The sequence below is a fragment of the Pholcus phalangioides genome, unplaced genomic scaffold (genome assembly GCF_987345545.1).
Source record: "Pholcus phalangioides strain wild (caught in Gottingen) unplaced genomic scaffold, Ppha-v1.0 ptg000014l_1, whole genome shotgun sequence".
Taxonomy (NCBI): domain Eukaryota; kingdom Metazoa; phylum Arthropoda; class Arachnida; order Araneae; family Pholcidae; genus Pholcus; species Pholcus phalangioides.
In genome coordinates this window covers 12,736,131-12,749,250 of record NW_028301607.1, presented here as the reverse complement: position 1 = coordinate 12,749,250, position 13,120 = coordinate 12,736,131, and the positions used below count along the sequence as shown (strand labels likewise).

Sequence of the window (13,120 nt, the reverse complement as noted above, 5' to 3'; positions counted from 1 at the left end):
AATTTATTTCCTTATAAAATTCTTTTGGCGGGAAATAAAATTTCTTTTCTTATATATTTTCCTCTCAAGGCGGGAAATAATTTTTTTTTCCTCATGTATTTTCCTTGGGGGCTGTTCAAGTATTACGTAAGCAAATTTTTAGCCATTTTTGACCCCCCCCCCCTCCCTGTCAACAAAATTTCGTCATCAGCTCTTCCCCTCTGAGCCCTAACTCATATTTTCATAAAGGGTGGTTTCTGACGTAAGCATTATCCAAACCCCCCCCCCCTTGCCATCAAAAGTCAGCAAATCGGAACCCCCCCCCCCCCATCGATGATGACGTAATACTTGAACGGCCCCTTGGCGGGAAATTAAAAAATTCTTCTCTCATAAACTTCCCTTAACTAAACAAATTTGTTCCCTTAAAATTTTTCCTTCGCGGATATTGCAAAAGACCTCTTTCCCGTGAATTTTACTTGTCGGAAAACAAAATTTCTTGAAATTTTCCTTTGGTATGAAATACTTTTTTTTCTCTTTTATAAATTTCTCTTGGCAAAGAATAAAAAACAATTACTCTCTCTTAAATTTTCCTTGGCGGGAAATAAAAATTTTTTTCTATAAATTTCCCATAAGGGGCCGTTCAAGTATTACGTAAGCAAATTTTTAGCCATTTTTGACCCCCCCCCCCCCTGTCAGCAAAATTTCGTCATCAGCTCTGCCCCTCTGAATCCTAACTCATATTTTCATAAAGGGTGGTTGATGACGTAAGCATTATCCAACCCCCCCCCCCTCCCCCCTTGTCATCAAAAGTCAGCAAATCGGACCCCCCCCCCCCCCATCGATGATCACGTAATACTTGAACGGCCCCTAATGGGAAATAAAAAAAAAACTCTCTATTCGCTTATTAATTTCCATTGGTGGGTAACAAAAAAGAAAAAAAATCCTCTATTGAGCAGGATCCACACCCGCAGAACTCCGCAGTACAAAAACTTGTTTTGAGGTGTAGCCTACATAGCATGGCGTGGATGATTTTAATGGTAGAAATTTTGCGTATAGCCACACTCTAAAACCGTTTTTTCTTCTGCGGGTGTGGACCCGGCTTTATCAATTTTTCTTGGCGGAAATTAACAGCAAATTCCTCTCATAATTTCCCTTCGCGGGGGAATAAGAAGATTTTTTTTTTACGAATTTTTCTTTACGAAAATTCCCTTGTTAAAAATATGATTGTATGTTCAGAATTTTTATTATCGAATTTTTGGATTTCAGGAGTGGAAGTTTTAATACGACTTGAGTTTCATGTGTATAGATTACATATCAATTATTTTTGTTTCATTTGACAGTAGGAGGCATTCACAGGTCCGGTTCTAATGTGGGTACTCTGACCAAAAGCGGCACCATGAAGAAAGTGCCACCACCGGTGGTACCCGAACTGGCGACCTACCGTCATTCCGGATCCAGCTTTTCCAGTGGTTACGGAAGCCAAGCTACTGTCGATCGGAACTCGTGTGGAAGTTTGGGTACCGACGAGGCTCCTGGTTCGCCACCACCGCCACATTCTCCGACTTCTGGTGGGTAGTTATTAGTGTTATACATAGTTGTTTAATGTGCCAGACCTGGGGGGTTGAGGCTATTTGAGCAACCCTCAATTCTGTGTTATGAGAGGGCTGAGCGCTCCCAGTAATTAATGAACACAATGCGACGTACCATTCCGCCTCACACGTACGAGCTCGAAGCCCTGTATATACGGGACGAATAAGACTTTTTTCAGGGCCGTTAAAATTTTTTTTAATACCAGCGCTTCTTTACATAGTCAGATTTTGTTGAAGGGCTACACTTCGTACCTTGAAAATAAAGCGACCCGTAAATAAGAAAAAAATGAAATCAGAAAAATTGGAAAAAAATTAAATCAGGAAAACGAAAAAGAATAAAATCAAGGCAACGGAATGAAAATTAAATCAGAAAAATTGAAGATAAAAATTAAATTCGAATTTCGGACGTTGGCCGATTCAATATTTAACGAAATTAGCCAATTCGTGAAGTGGCCGGCCCCGTCACGAATCGGCAAATTTCGGGCTTTTTGGCAGTAATACTGTATGTATGTATATACAGGGTGATCAGCGAATGAGCCCTTATTTCAAAATTAAATATCTCTACAACAAAGATCAATAGAATTATGCGGTAAATGGTACTTTATTAGCAAAGCTGTAAGAATGTTGTACAGAAATTTCGAAAATTTAGTTTTTAAAAAAAATTTTTTTAATTAAAAAACAAAAACTGGAGATTTTGGGGATCCAAAAATCCTGATTTGTGTGAAGAGAAACCACTGCATTCGCCTAAAGTTACTGCATGGGCTGCGGTATGCGCCAGAGGCATTATCGGCCCCTTCTTCGTGCGAGAAACGATTATTACTGAACGTTACGTTACAATTTTGGAACAATTTGCCAGCACACATGGCGCATACCGCAGTCCATGCAGTAACTGTAGGCGAATGCAGTGGTTTCTCTCCACACAAATGAAGATTTTCGGAACCCCAAAATCTCTAGTTTTGTTTCATTTTTTTTAAATTTTCAAAAATTTAAAAAAAAACTAAATTTTCGAAATTTCTGTACAACATTCTTACAGTTTTGCTAATAAATGTACCGTTTACCGCATAATTCTATTGATTTTTGTTGTAAAGATATTTAATTTTGAAATAAGGGCTTATTCGCTGATCACCCTGTATATATATATATGTGTGTGTGTGTGTATACAGTCAAATCCCGTTTTAATGAATACCGTTATAGCGAAAATAAATCTCGTTTTAACGAACAATTTTCTAATCCCCCCAGATAAGTTTACACAGGAACAATGCAAAAAAAAACTGGAATTCCTTTATAACGAAATTTCTCCGGTCTCTTGGTGTTTGTTATAACGGGATTCGGCTGTATATATATATAGCTGTATATTTACAATGATACTCTGGAAAAATGAAAATGTTTATAAAATTACCAATTTTTCGCGGGATAATTTTCAGAAGATGGAAGATTTAAATAAAATTTATCTTTAAATCGTGATTTTCTTTTCTTATCGTATTTAGATGGAGTTTTTGGGTCGATGCCGTCCCCAACGAAACACTCGCATTTCTGCTTTCCTGACATGCAGGTAATTTCATGATGATCCTCTCTCTCTGTGTATTGATCATACGAATTGTACCATCCGGAAAATTTGCCACGATTGCAGATTAAAGTGAATTTTAAAACGTAATAGAATCTATAAAAAGAAAAAAAAAATTACTTACGGCAAGTAGAAATTTTCAAGAGAAATTATTTATTAATTTTGTTTATTAGATAATTTTTTTATCTAATTTTTCAGGATAAGGGCCCGTTCAAGTATTACGTAAGCAAATTTTTAGCCATTTTTAACCCCCTCCCCCCCACCCCCTTGTCAGCAAAATTTCGTCATCAGCTCTGCCCCTCTGAATCCTAACGCATATTGGTGGGATCAGAGACGTAACAGGGGGAGGTAGCATGGGGGGCTCGTGCCCCCTCCCACGATCAAAACTTAATCGATCAAACACGAAATTTCCGAAGAAAATATCTTTATATGTTATTATAATCAATTTCTGTTAATTTCATTGTTATTTGAAGGCTTATGTGCACGCAAAATTTATCTTTAATTAATTCATTGCGACACACCCTCTAAGCCATACAATGATAAATCGCATAAAGGCCCTTGGCGCGCGGACCAAATATGGCCCCGGGCGGTCATCTGATGTGGCCTGCCCTCCTCAAATCTAATTTTGTAAAAAAAAATGCACATCTACAGATCGCTTATGTGTCCCGTGGTACAATTCCAGAACATTTAAGCGGCCCGTGGCACATTTTCAGATGTGAACAATGATCACATCAACACTTAAATGACTTGATGATCACTTAAATGACCCGGGACACAGTTCCACAACACTTAAGCGATCCGTGACACATTTAGAGATCCCTTGAGTGACATGTGACGTAGTTTTAGAGCACTTAAGTGGCCCCCCAGTGCGGTTCTACATCACTCATGCTACCGGCGGCACATTCTCAGATTATTTAAGTGATCCGCGACATATAATTATTGATCACTTGAGTGATGTGTGGCACAGTTCCAGATCACTTAAGCGGCCCGGACACATTTCCAGATCACTTGGATCCGCGAAAGTTATAGAGATCACTTAAGGGGCTCTGTAGGGCACTTATCAATAGGGGGGATGTCACTTTAAGTGCCCACAAACTATCGAAAGGTTTTTCCTGTTTTTGGCGCACCGAGTAAGATGCTGTTAAAAATATTTCATATTTTCATAAAGGGTGGTTGATGACGTAAGCAAAATCCAAACCCCTCCCTCCCACCTTGTCATTAAAATTCAGCAAATCGGAAGCCCCTTCCCCTCCCCCCCAATCGATGATGACGTAATACTTGAACGGCCCCTAAGCAATTTTATATTGTTTTTTCCCCCATATTAATTTGATCTAATAATTTGATCAGTGAATAACAATATTCATCGAGAACCATTTTGTGATAAACATGATCATATATGTTTTTATAGAGCCAATACACGCAGGTTATTGTTCATCCGCAACCAGAGAGCCAGCCGGCAACGCCTACTAGTGAAAATGGTCCCGTTGGATCTCTGTTATCAACAGGTTAGTTTTCCCATAAAAATTTTAATTCTTAGGCCGGCGTCACACTATAAACGTTTTAGGCAAGTTCTTTTATAAAACTTGAAAAATGCAGTTTTTGTATCAGTCGATTACATTCGAGCGAATATAATCAATAGGCTTATTAGTTGTTTTTTTTTTTCAATTTTTGCAAAAGATCTTTTATGAAACTTTTATAGTGTAATCCCAGCCTTAAACAGTAAGTGATTTATTAATTTATTGAGATCAGTGAGTAACTTGATGCCGTTTTATTTTTGTTTCTTGTGCCGCAGTTTCAATTTTTAATTTGGCTTTTAAAATTCTAATTTATTTTATTTAAGCTATTTTGGATTTAAATGTTGAAGAGATTCTTGTGAAGACCCACTCATGATTCTTTTACGTCCCACGAAGCAAATCAGAGCATTTTAATTGTTTTTCATTTCTATTCGGATTTTGTATAATTAATTCTTTTCTTGGGCCTGGAATACGCTATAAAGGTTTGATAAAATATCGTTTACAAAACTTGAAAAGAAACAAAAAAATGAGCCGGTTGATGTAATCGATACGCTTATTGGTTGCGTTTTTCAAGTTTTATAGAATAGTTTTTATCAAACTTTTATCTTGTAATCCCGGCCTTATGCTGCATATTGAAGAGGTACCTAGTCCAGTTATTATGCGGCTCTCAATGAAGTCACTCAGCTCTTATACAAATGTCGAGGAATTGATTTAGATTTTTACATGGCCCTCGAAAAAGTAATCTAGTCCTTATACGGCCCGCAAATCTAAAGTAGTGGAAAGGAAGTAACTAAAAAATCGTCACATCTCAGAAACCTCTGGATACATATACGAAAATTTTAGAGCTATAATTATACAAGTGGAATAGAACATTTTCCGCTGAAAATAATTCCCATGAGTGCTTTACTGGTTTCAGGAAAAAAAATTGTTGGAATTATATTACACGTCAAAACCTGGAAAAAAATAGTGAGGACACGGGGAAAGAAATTTGCATTTTTCTTATTTTGGCGTAACCATCGAGACTGTTCAGATGAGTCATGCGCTGTGAAATCACTTTTTTCTGCAAGTGTGAAGATGTGGCTAAAGACAACATATTCATTGGGGGGTCATTCAAGTATTACGTCAGCATCGAAGAGGGGGGGGTTCGGATTTGCTGACTTTTGATAACAAGGGGGGGGAGGGCGGGTTTGATGGTTGCTTACGTCATCAACCACCCTTTTTGAAGATATGAAATATTCTAAGCTGCTGATGGGGGGGGGGGGGTTTCAGTGTTTTGCTGACTACTATTGCTGACGGGGGGGGGGGGTCAAAAAGGGCTAAAAATCCGCTTACGTAATACTTGAATGGCCCCTTGGACATTCAAATCCCCTTGGATTTGAACCAAGATACTTGTTCTCAGAGAAACTGCGAGGCCTAGTCATGAAATTTCGAGAAGAATTAAAGGGTTGAAGACTGTATGTTAAAGTTTTTCATAAATGGGCCCGAGAATTATATGGACTGAAACCTTACACAAGAGGGCTTCTTTTTCTTGCCGTTCGTCTCAGACTTATTCACAGCTTTTATGTGAAAAAAAATATCCCTGTGTAATTTCAGAAGAAATATAACTTGTCTTGGACACCTCGAACTGTGCCTAATGTGATAAAGAAAAGTTCATGTCTGGTACGCAAAACCTAAGTACAACCTCCCTTCATAAAAACAGCACAGACAAAAGCGATGTGATTTGGCCAAACAACATGTATCCGAAATTATCGAAGGCTTTTATGTATTCTCTGAAATTCTTTCACTTGTTATGAAATTATTCCTTTCATCAAGACGGCCTCTTAACATTTCTGTTAATTCTTTAATTACACATTTTTTTTCGATGCATTTGATTGCTTTTGAGGCCCCGACTGACCTATTAATCAGGGGATCCTAAACTTATTAAGACGGCAGCTGGTAACGAATCAAATACATAGCGTTACTGGTGATTCTAGAAAACATCCCACAATTCTTAAGTGTACATAGTATTTCTCTGAGTGGACCTTGCGGGCGTTAATGTGGGACACGGGCACGTGTTCGAGATCCCTGATGTGTTGAAAAAACTTCGTGTACATTATTGCCGCTGGTTTGGTTTTTCAAAAATAATTCGTATTGCCTGTGTTTTTCCATTATTTATCGAGAGATACGGCATGTTTTCTCACCGTAAAGTCAACAGCAAAGTTCTGTGGCAACAGTTGTCATTCCCTTCCTAGTGATGTCGGCTGCAGCGTTCACAATAATCAGAGGCTGCTGTCAGCTGTCTTCAGGGTTCATTTAGTCGTTTACAAAGCCCTTATCGACGTTTCTTTTAACCAAACATCGAAGACTCTTCACGTGCGTCCTTCGTGATTCTCCCTCAAGTCGTAAAGGACGTTCGTTTCATTCCCTTCCCTTTTAAGGGTGGGCAGCGAAGCAAAAAAATGTCTGAAATACCCAGTTTTCCGTAGATTAAAGGCTCTTTGGAGTGTTGTTTGCGAAGTTGTTCGGGACATGGGCCAAGATAAACATCAGATAAGTAACTTATGAGGGGTCTCACTCCAAACTCTGTGTGAATCAAATCTCGCTGTAATGAGTTTTGCTGTTTGCTTATTCTTTTCTAGTGATAGAATGTCGAAAATGTGAAGCTATAACATCATGCATACATTGCGATCCAGCCATATTTGACCTTAACATAGTATATACCAGTTTCTCAAAAACTTTATGCTCCTTCGCCCCTTATTCACAAACTTTTTGTCCCCAACTCAAGCCAGCCCATAAGATTCTATACTGAACCCATAGCTTCTACCCCACCCCCCCTCCGAACCATTACATCGCCCCCAGGAGAGTGATATTGCCCACTTTGGGAAACACTGGTGCATACCGCACTCATTATCAGTATGATCTGTTTGGACTTACATTTTCTTTTTAAGCCGGTGATTACCAACATTTCATGAGTTAAGTTTACCATGGAGATGAGTGGGAAGTACGTGTACCACCTTGAAATGCGTAGAGGCTGGCATATCTCTAGAAATGCGTAGAAGGCAAATTTTCCCTCAGAAAATTAGTAGGTTAGTTAGAGAGTCATTAAAAAGAAAGTAGTTAAGTGTGCGGACCCTCTTGAAATGCCAGGAGTTTGTTTATGCCTAGAAATGCGCACCGGTAGAATTCGTTAGTATCCTTAGAAATGCATAGGAAACTTGTTTTCTCTATCTAAATGCTGACGTATTTCTAGTAATGCCTCGGAGGCTTGTTTTCTCCTAGAAATGCGTGGGAGGTGTGCTGCGTGAGAGCTTACGTATGTCTAGAGATGTCTAGGTTTGCTTGCGTATTTCTGGAAACGCGTATGAGTACTGCGTATGTCTACAAATGCCAGGAATGCTTACGTATCTCTTCAAATGCGCAGGAAGCTTGTCCTCCCTACAGAAATGCGTGGAAGGTGTACGTACCCCCTGAAATGCTCTGGATGCATGCGTACCTCTAGAAATGCGTTGAAGGCTTGTTTTCTTCCAGAAATTTGTAGGTGTGCTGAGTCGGAGCTTGCGTATGTCTAGAAATGTGCAAGATGCTTGCGTACCTGTAGAAATGCGCAGGAATTTTACATACATTCTTCATATACGTAGAAAGCTTTGTGTATCTCTAGAAAGGCGTAGGAAGCGCTCCCCCCCCCCCACAAGAATGCGCGAGAGCTGTGAAATGCTTAGGAGATGTACATACTCCTATATACATTATGTCGTTGCAAAGTATAGGCTGCTCGCACTTGTCATGTACACATGATTGTATTATTTTACATCCATTGACCAATCAGTGTCCACGAAGCTCATATAAAAGAATTTTGCAAATCTGTGAGGCTCCTCCTCTTTGTGTCCCTGTCGTATATCTCTGTATCTCATTCACTCCCTGTACGGGAGTGATGCGCGGGCACACCCTAATTCAGTGTTAGATTGCATTTACTAGAGTAGATCGTCGAAATTGACTTATGTATAAGATGAGGCCCAATACATCTGCAATTCATTCAGTTTTTTTTTTTTTTAGGCTCTCTTCTCGGGTATTCACTCGTGATACCTGATACGTGCATCTTTTCACATTACGTACATAGGAGTTCTTCGAATGCGACACGCACAGATGATGATCCTCGAAGATAAGGATCATTTTTTCGGACGGAAAATTCGGGTTTTGTGTCGATAATGTCGGGCCATTGCCAAATGTTGGTGACATTTGCGAATCCCGCAGACCGTGAAGATCCATCTCCTTGTGGGTTGGGAATGTTCGGGATGCCCCCTCCTCGATATTTGAATGAGAATGTGATTCTGTTCCGCCGTGACTTGAATTAGATCACGAACTTTCTCTTCATTTTAGACTCTTGCCTATAGTATTGTCTCCGTGGCGGCGTCTCGTTCGAGAAATCTGGGCACGTGCGAGAATTTCCGCTCTTTTTCTCTCGTTTGTTTGCCGTGGATTTCTTGCCCGTACGCATTTTGGGCAGGGTGCTAGTGGGTCTCTATGTAGTCCAGTGTCCTGGAATCTGCAAGGGAAATGGTTAATTTTTTTTCGTTGTTTTGGCTCTCAAGCATGACCGGCAATGACATCAAATTCTCTAATTGTCTTCATGAGATCGTACTTGCTGCTTGGTTCGATCTTTGTCCGCCACTCTGGACACATCTGTATCATGTCCCTCATCCCTTTCGGACAAAGCGATGGCCACATTTGGCACTCGGAGATTTTTTATTTGGCCCACCAATCATTTTCAAAAAATGGTCAAAATTGATGAAAGAAATAATTTCAGAATTGGTGAAAGAATTCCTGGGTAAATGAAAGAAGTAATTTTTCTAGAATAAATGAAAGAATTAATTTTCTAGAGTAAATGAAAAAAGTAATTATAGGATAAATAATCCTACCAGGATTTTAAATCCACCACCCGCCGCTGTGGTGGTCGAGTGGTTATAGTGCCGGACTCGTGATGCGAGGATCCGGGTTCGAACCCCACAGTGGTGGTCGGCTGAAGTTGGTTTTCTGTGGTTCCCAACTTCAAGGCGCAAATGCGAGCCGATCTCCCCGTTAAAAAGTCTCGCCACAGAGAGCAACAGTCCTACAACGGTAAATCATTCAACCATAACACTTCACTCATAGTTAGTAAAACTGGGGGCAGATAACAGCACTACACATAACAAGCATTACACAGAAACAAACTATACGTCAGGTTGCACTACACGTACACGCACATTCCCGCATTTAGATTCGTTGGGGGGTTCCGCGGGGGGGGGGGGGTGCATGTGTGGTGTAGCAGTAGTAGGTAGGGGCTCGGGGATCCATGATGTTCTTAAGTCAGCCACCTCGTTGGGCAATTTGCCTGTTGTGGCGTTGTATTTGTATTTGTATAAAAAAATAAATCTAGAATAAATGAATAGTTAATTTTCTATAATAAATTAAAGAAATAATTTTAGAAAAAATGGAAGAAATAATTTTAGAAAAAATGGAAGAAATAATTTTAGAAAAAATGGAAGAAATAATTTTAAAAAAAATAGAAGAAATAATTGTAAAATAAATGAAATAGTTAATTTTCTGGAATAAATGAAAGAAATAATTTTAGAAAAAAATGAAATAGCTAATTTTCTAGAATAAGTAATTCCTAGAATAAATAATGAATAATTCCTAGAATAAATAATGAATAATTCCTAGAATAAATAATGAATAATTCCTAGAATAAATAATGAATAATTCCTAGAATAAATAATAATTCCTAGAATAAATAATAAATAATTCCTAGAATAAATAATAAATAATTCCTAGAATAAATAATAAATAATTCCTAGAATAAATAATAAATAATTCCTAGAATAAATGAAAGAAATAATTTTCTAAACTAACTGAAGGAAATAATAACTCCGGAAGAAATTGATGAATAAATAAGATAATTTTATTTAGTCAGTTGAAACACACACACACAAAAACATTTAAGGGCTAAGCGAACTTGTGAGCCCGCAAAAATAATAATTGATACATGTTTATCTAATACAAATAATAACGGGGAAAAAATTCACATATACATATAATAAGAAATAAGTGGAGCAACAAGGAATGGAGCGGATGGACAAAAGAAATCGGTATTTAGCGTCGTATGCAAGATAAAAAACAGATTACAGTATAATTTCAAATAGATAATTTAGAATAAATCCTCCCTCTCTCTAGAACAAATGATACATATAAAATTTTCCGGAATAAAACTTGAGAATAAATGAATAAATGTATAATAAATTCTCTCTCTCTCTCTCTAGAGAATAAATGATACATATAAAATTTTCCGGAATAAAACTTGAGAATAAATAAATAAATGTATAATAAATTCTCTCTCTCTCTCTAGAGAATAAATGATACATATAAAATTTTCCGGAATAAAACTTGAGAATAAATGAATAAATGTATAATAAATTCTCTCTCTCTCTCTCTAGAGAATAAATGATACATATAAAATTTTCCGGAATAAACGAAAGAAATAATTTTCTAGAATAAACGAAAGAAATAATTTTCTAGAATAAACGAAAGAAATAATTTTCTAGAATAAACGAAAGAAATAATTTTCTAGAATAAATGAAAGAAACAATGCCGGAACCAATTGATGAAAACTCAGAGCTAATGAAAGAAATAATTTTTGAAAGAATATATTGATCGAATAATTATTTCAGAACTAACCAAAATAAATAATAATTGAAAGAAGAGATAATTCCTGAATAAATAAAAGGCCTCAATTATTTTTTGTTCCTATTCAATTCGGGCCACATTGGCCCCTTCTATTTTGATATATCATTAAATTACTCTACTTCATCAACTCTTGCCATATCGCTATATTGCAATTTGCTGCCACTAATGAGATGGGTTGGCAATGAAAACACTGTCTATCGGTGGTCGCCCTAAACACGTTAGTTAAAATATCTTATCTATATCCTCCCTCGGATTCGAACTCGGGACCGTGACAGCAACCTTCAGGGTGGTAGATGAGCATCTTACCACCACGCCACTCGGGCGTGGTATTAAATTACGTGAGTTTTTGGCTCGCGGGCTTCGTGAAAAGTTTCAGTTTGGCCCTCCGTATCTGAAAAGTCGAAGACCCCTGCTCTACGCCATAAATTTCCAACGGGTGTTCCGCGCAACCCTGAGGTTCCTTGAGACTTTTTTTTCGGGGGGGGGGGGGTTCCGCATGGTCAAACGTCACGGAACCCTTAAAAAATCCCATCTTATTTGGAGGAATGAGTGTTCATGAAAACTAGACTAAAATGCATGAAGAATGAAAAATTTGTGTAGCCTACGAGCAGGGAAAAACCATAAATCCGCTACCAGAGGAAGGAAGGGGTGGCCAAGCAAAACCCTAATCGTAGGTTCCTAAAATTATGTGGATTGTCTGATTTTCAATCGACAGAAGCCGAGCAATTATTGCTCGAATTTACGCTTGGAAAGATAAAGTATTTCCTCAAACGGCACCTGCTATTTTCTTAGCAACTGATCTCATATGCACCCGAGAAGGAGACCCCAGGCCGTGTCTGTCGGAAAGTATCAGACAATCTTAAATAAATAAAATGAGTGAAAATTTGTAAATACTGCGCAACCTCTCTCTCGATAACGGATACCATGGCATGAAGAGTGTTCGTTGATGAACAGTAAACTACATTTAGGCCCGTCGGTGTTAATTCAAAGAAGTATCCGTTAACGCAAGGTGTCCACAAACGGGGATCATCGTTATCGGAGGCGCCCCCGTTAAAGCCGTTATGAAAACCGTATTAACATTTTAAAGTGGTTTTGTTTTGGTTAAAAGCATTGTTCATTGCTGGTGTAGTGGCGCCATCTGTTGTGGAAGGGACATAGCCGGAGATGCTCGCTTGCATCCTCATTTCTACGTTTCGGAATTTCTATAAACGCTACTTGAAGAGTGCGTAAATAAGAAATAATTGTTACATTGGATTCTCTGCCGCCATCTACGATACATAAATAATACTAAACATTAGCCTACCTGAAAAAAAATCCAGCTGCCATGGATTTTCTTTGATTACAATTACAAAAAGATACAGATATAAATTTACCGGGTCGTTTCTCCGCCCAATGAGGCTGTTGTGATTAACATTAACAGAAAGCACATTTCAAGTAGGCATGTGCCCCCCTAGACAGAAATTTGGCGGGCTTCCTCTTCAGTGAATTTAGTGTAAAAATCTATATATATAAAATTGATTTTCTGTGTGAGTGTATGTGTATATTCTCTATACAAATCTACAATTTTAGATCGATCGTCACCAAATTTTGCATATATACCAAATGGGACCCGACTTGAACGATAGGCTACTTTAAAATTTCGTCAGAGCAGGGCAAAAGCCCCAAATGGGTAAATCACTGTCGGGCAACAATGGTTTTTGATCCTCATTAATCACTTTCGGAACGTTTACTTTGGTTACCGTGGTTCCCTAGCAATGAGTTTCAGATGTGTATATGCCTTT

The 13,120-nt window shown here is 38.2% G+C and overlaps 1 protein-coding gene across 2 annotated transcripts in view; it reads left to right on the top strand.

The window, feature by feature from the left end:
- The window catches only part of LOC149078171 (caskin-1-like), a 325,236-nt gene that overhangs the window by 211,509 nt on the left and 100,607 nt on the right, over positions 1-13,120 (top strand). The window contains exons 11-13 of one of the 2 annotated variants that reach the window (XM_089241763.1): positions 1,320-1,547; positions 3,056-3,120; positions 4,541-4,637. In XM_089241763.1, coding sequence (XP_089097889.1) covers positions 1,320-1,547; positions 3,056-3,120; positions 4,541-4,637 — 390 coding nt within the window. The remainder of the gene's footprint in view (positions 1-1,319; positions 1,548-3,055; positions 3,121-4,540; positions 4,638-13,120) is intronic. The other variant, XM_089241762.1, reaches the window with a different exon arrangement.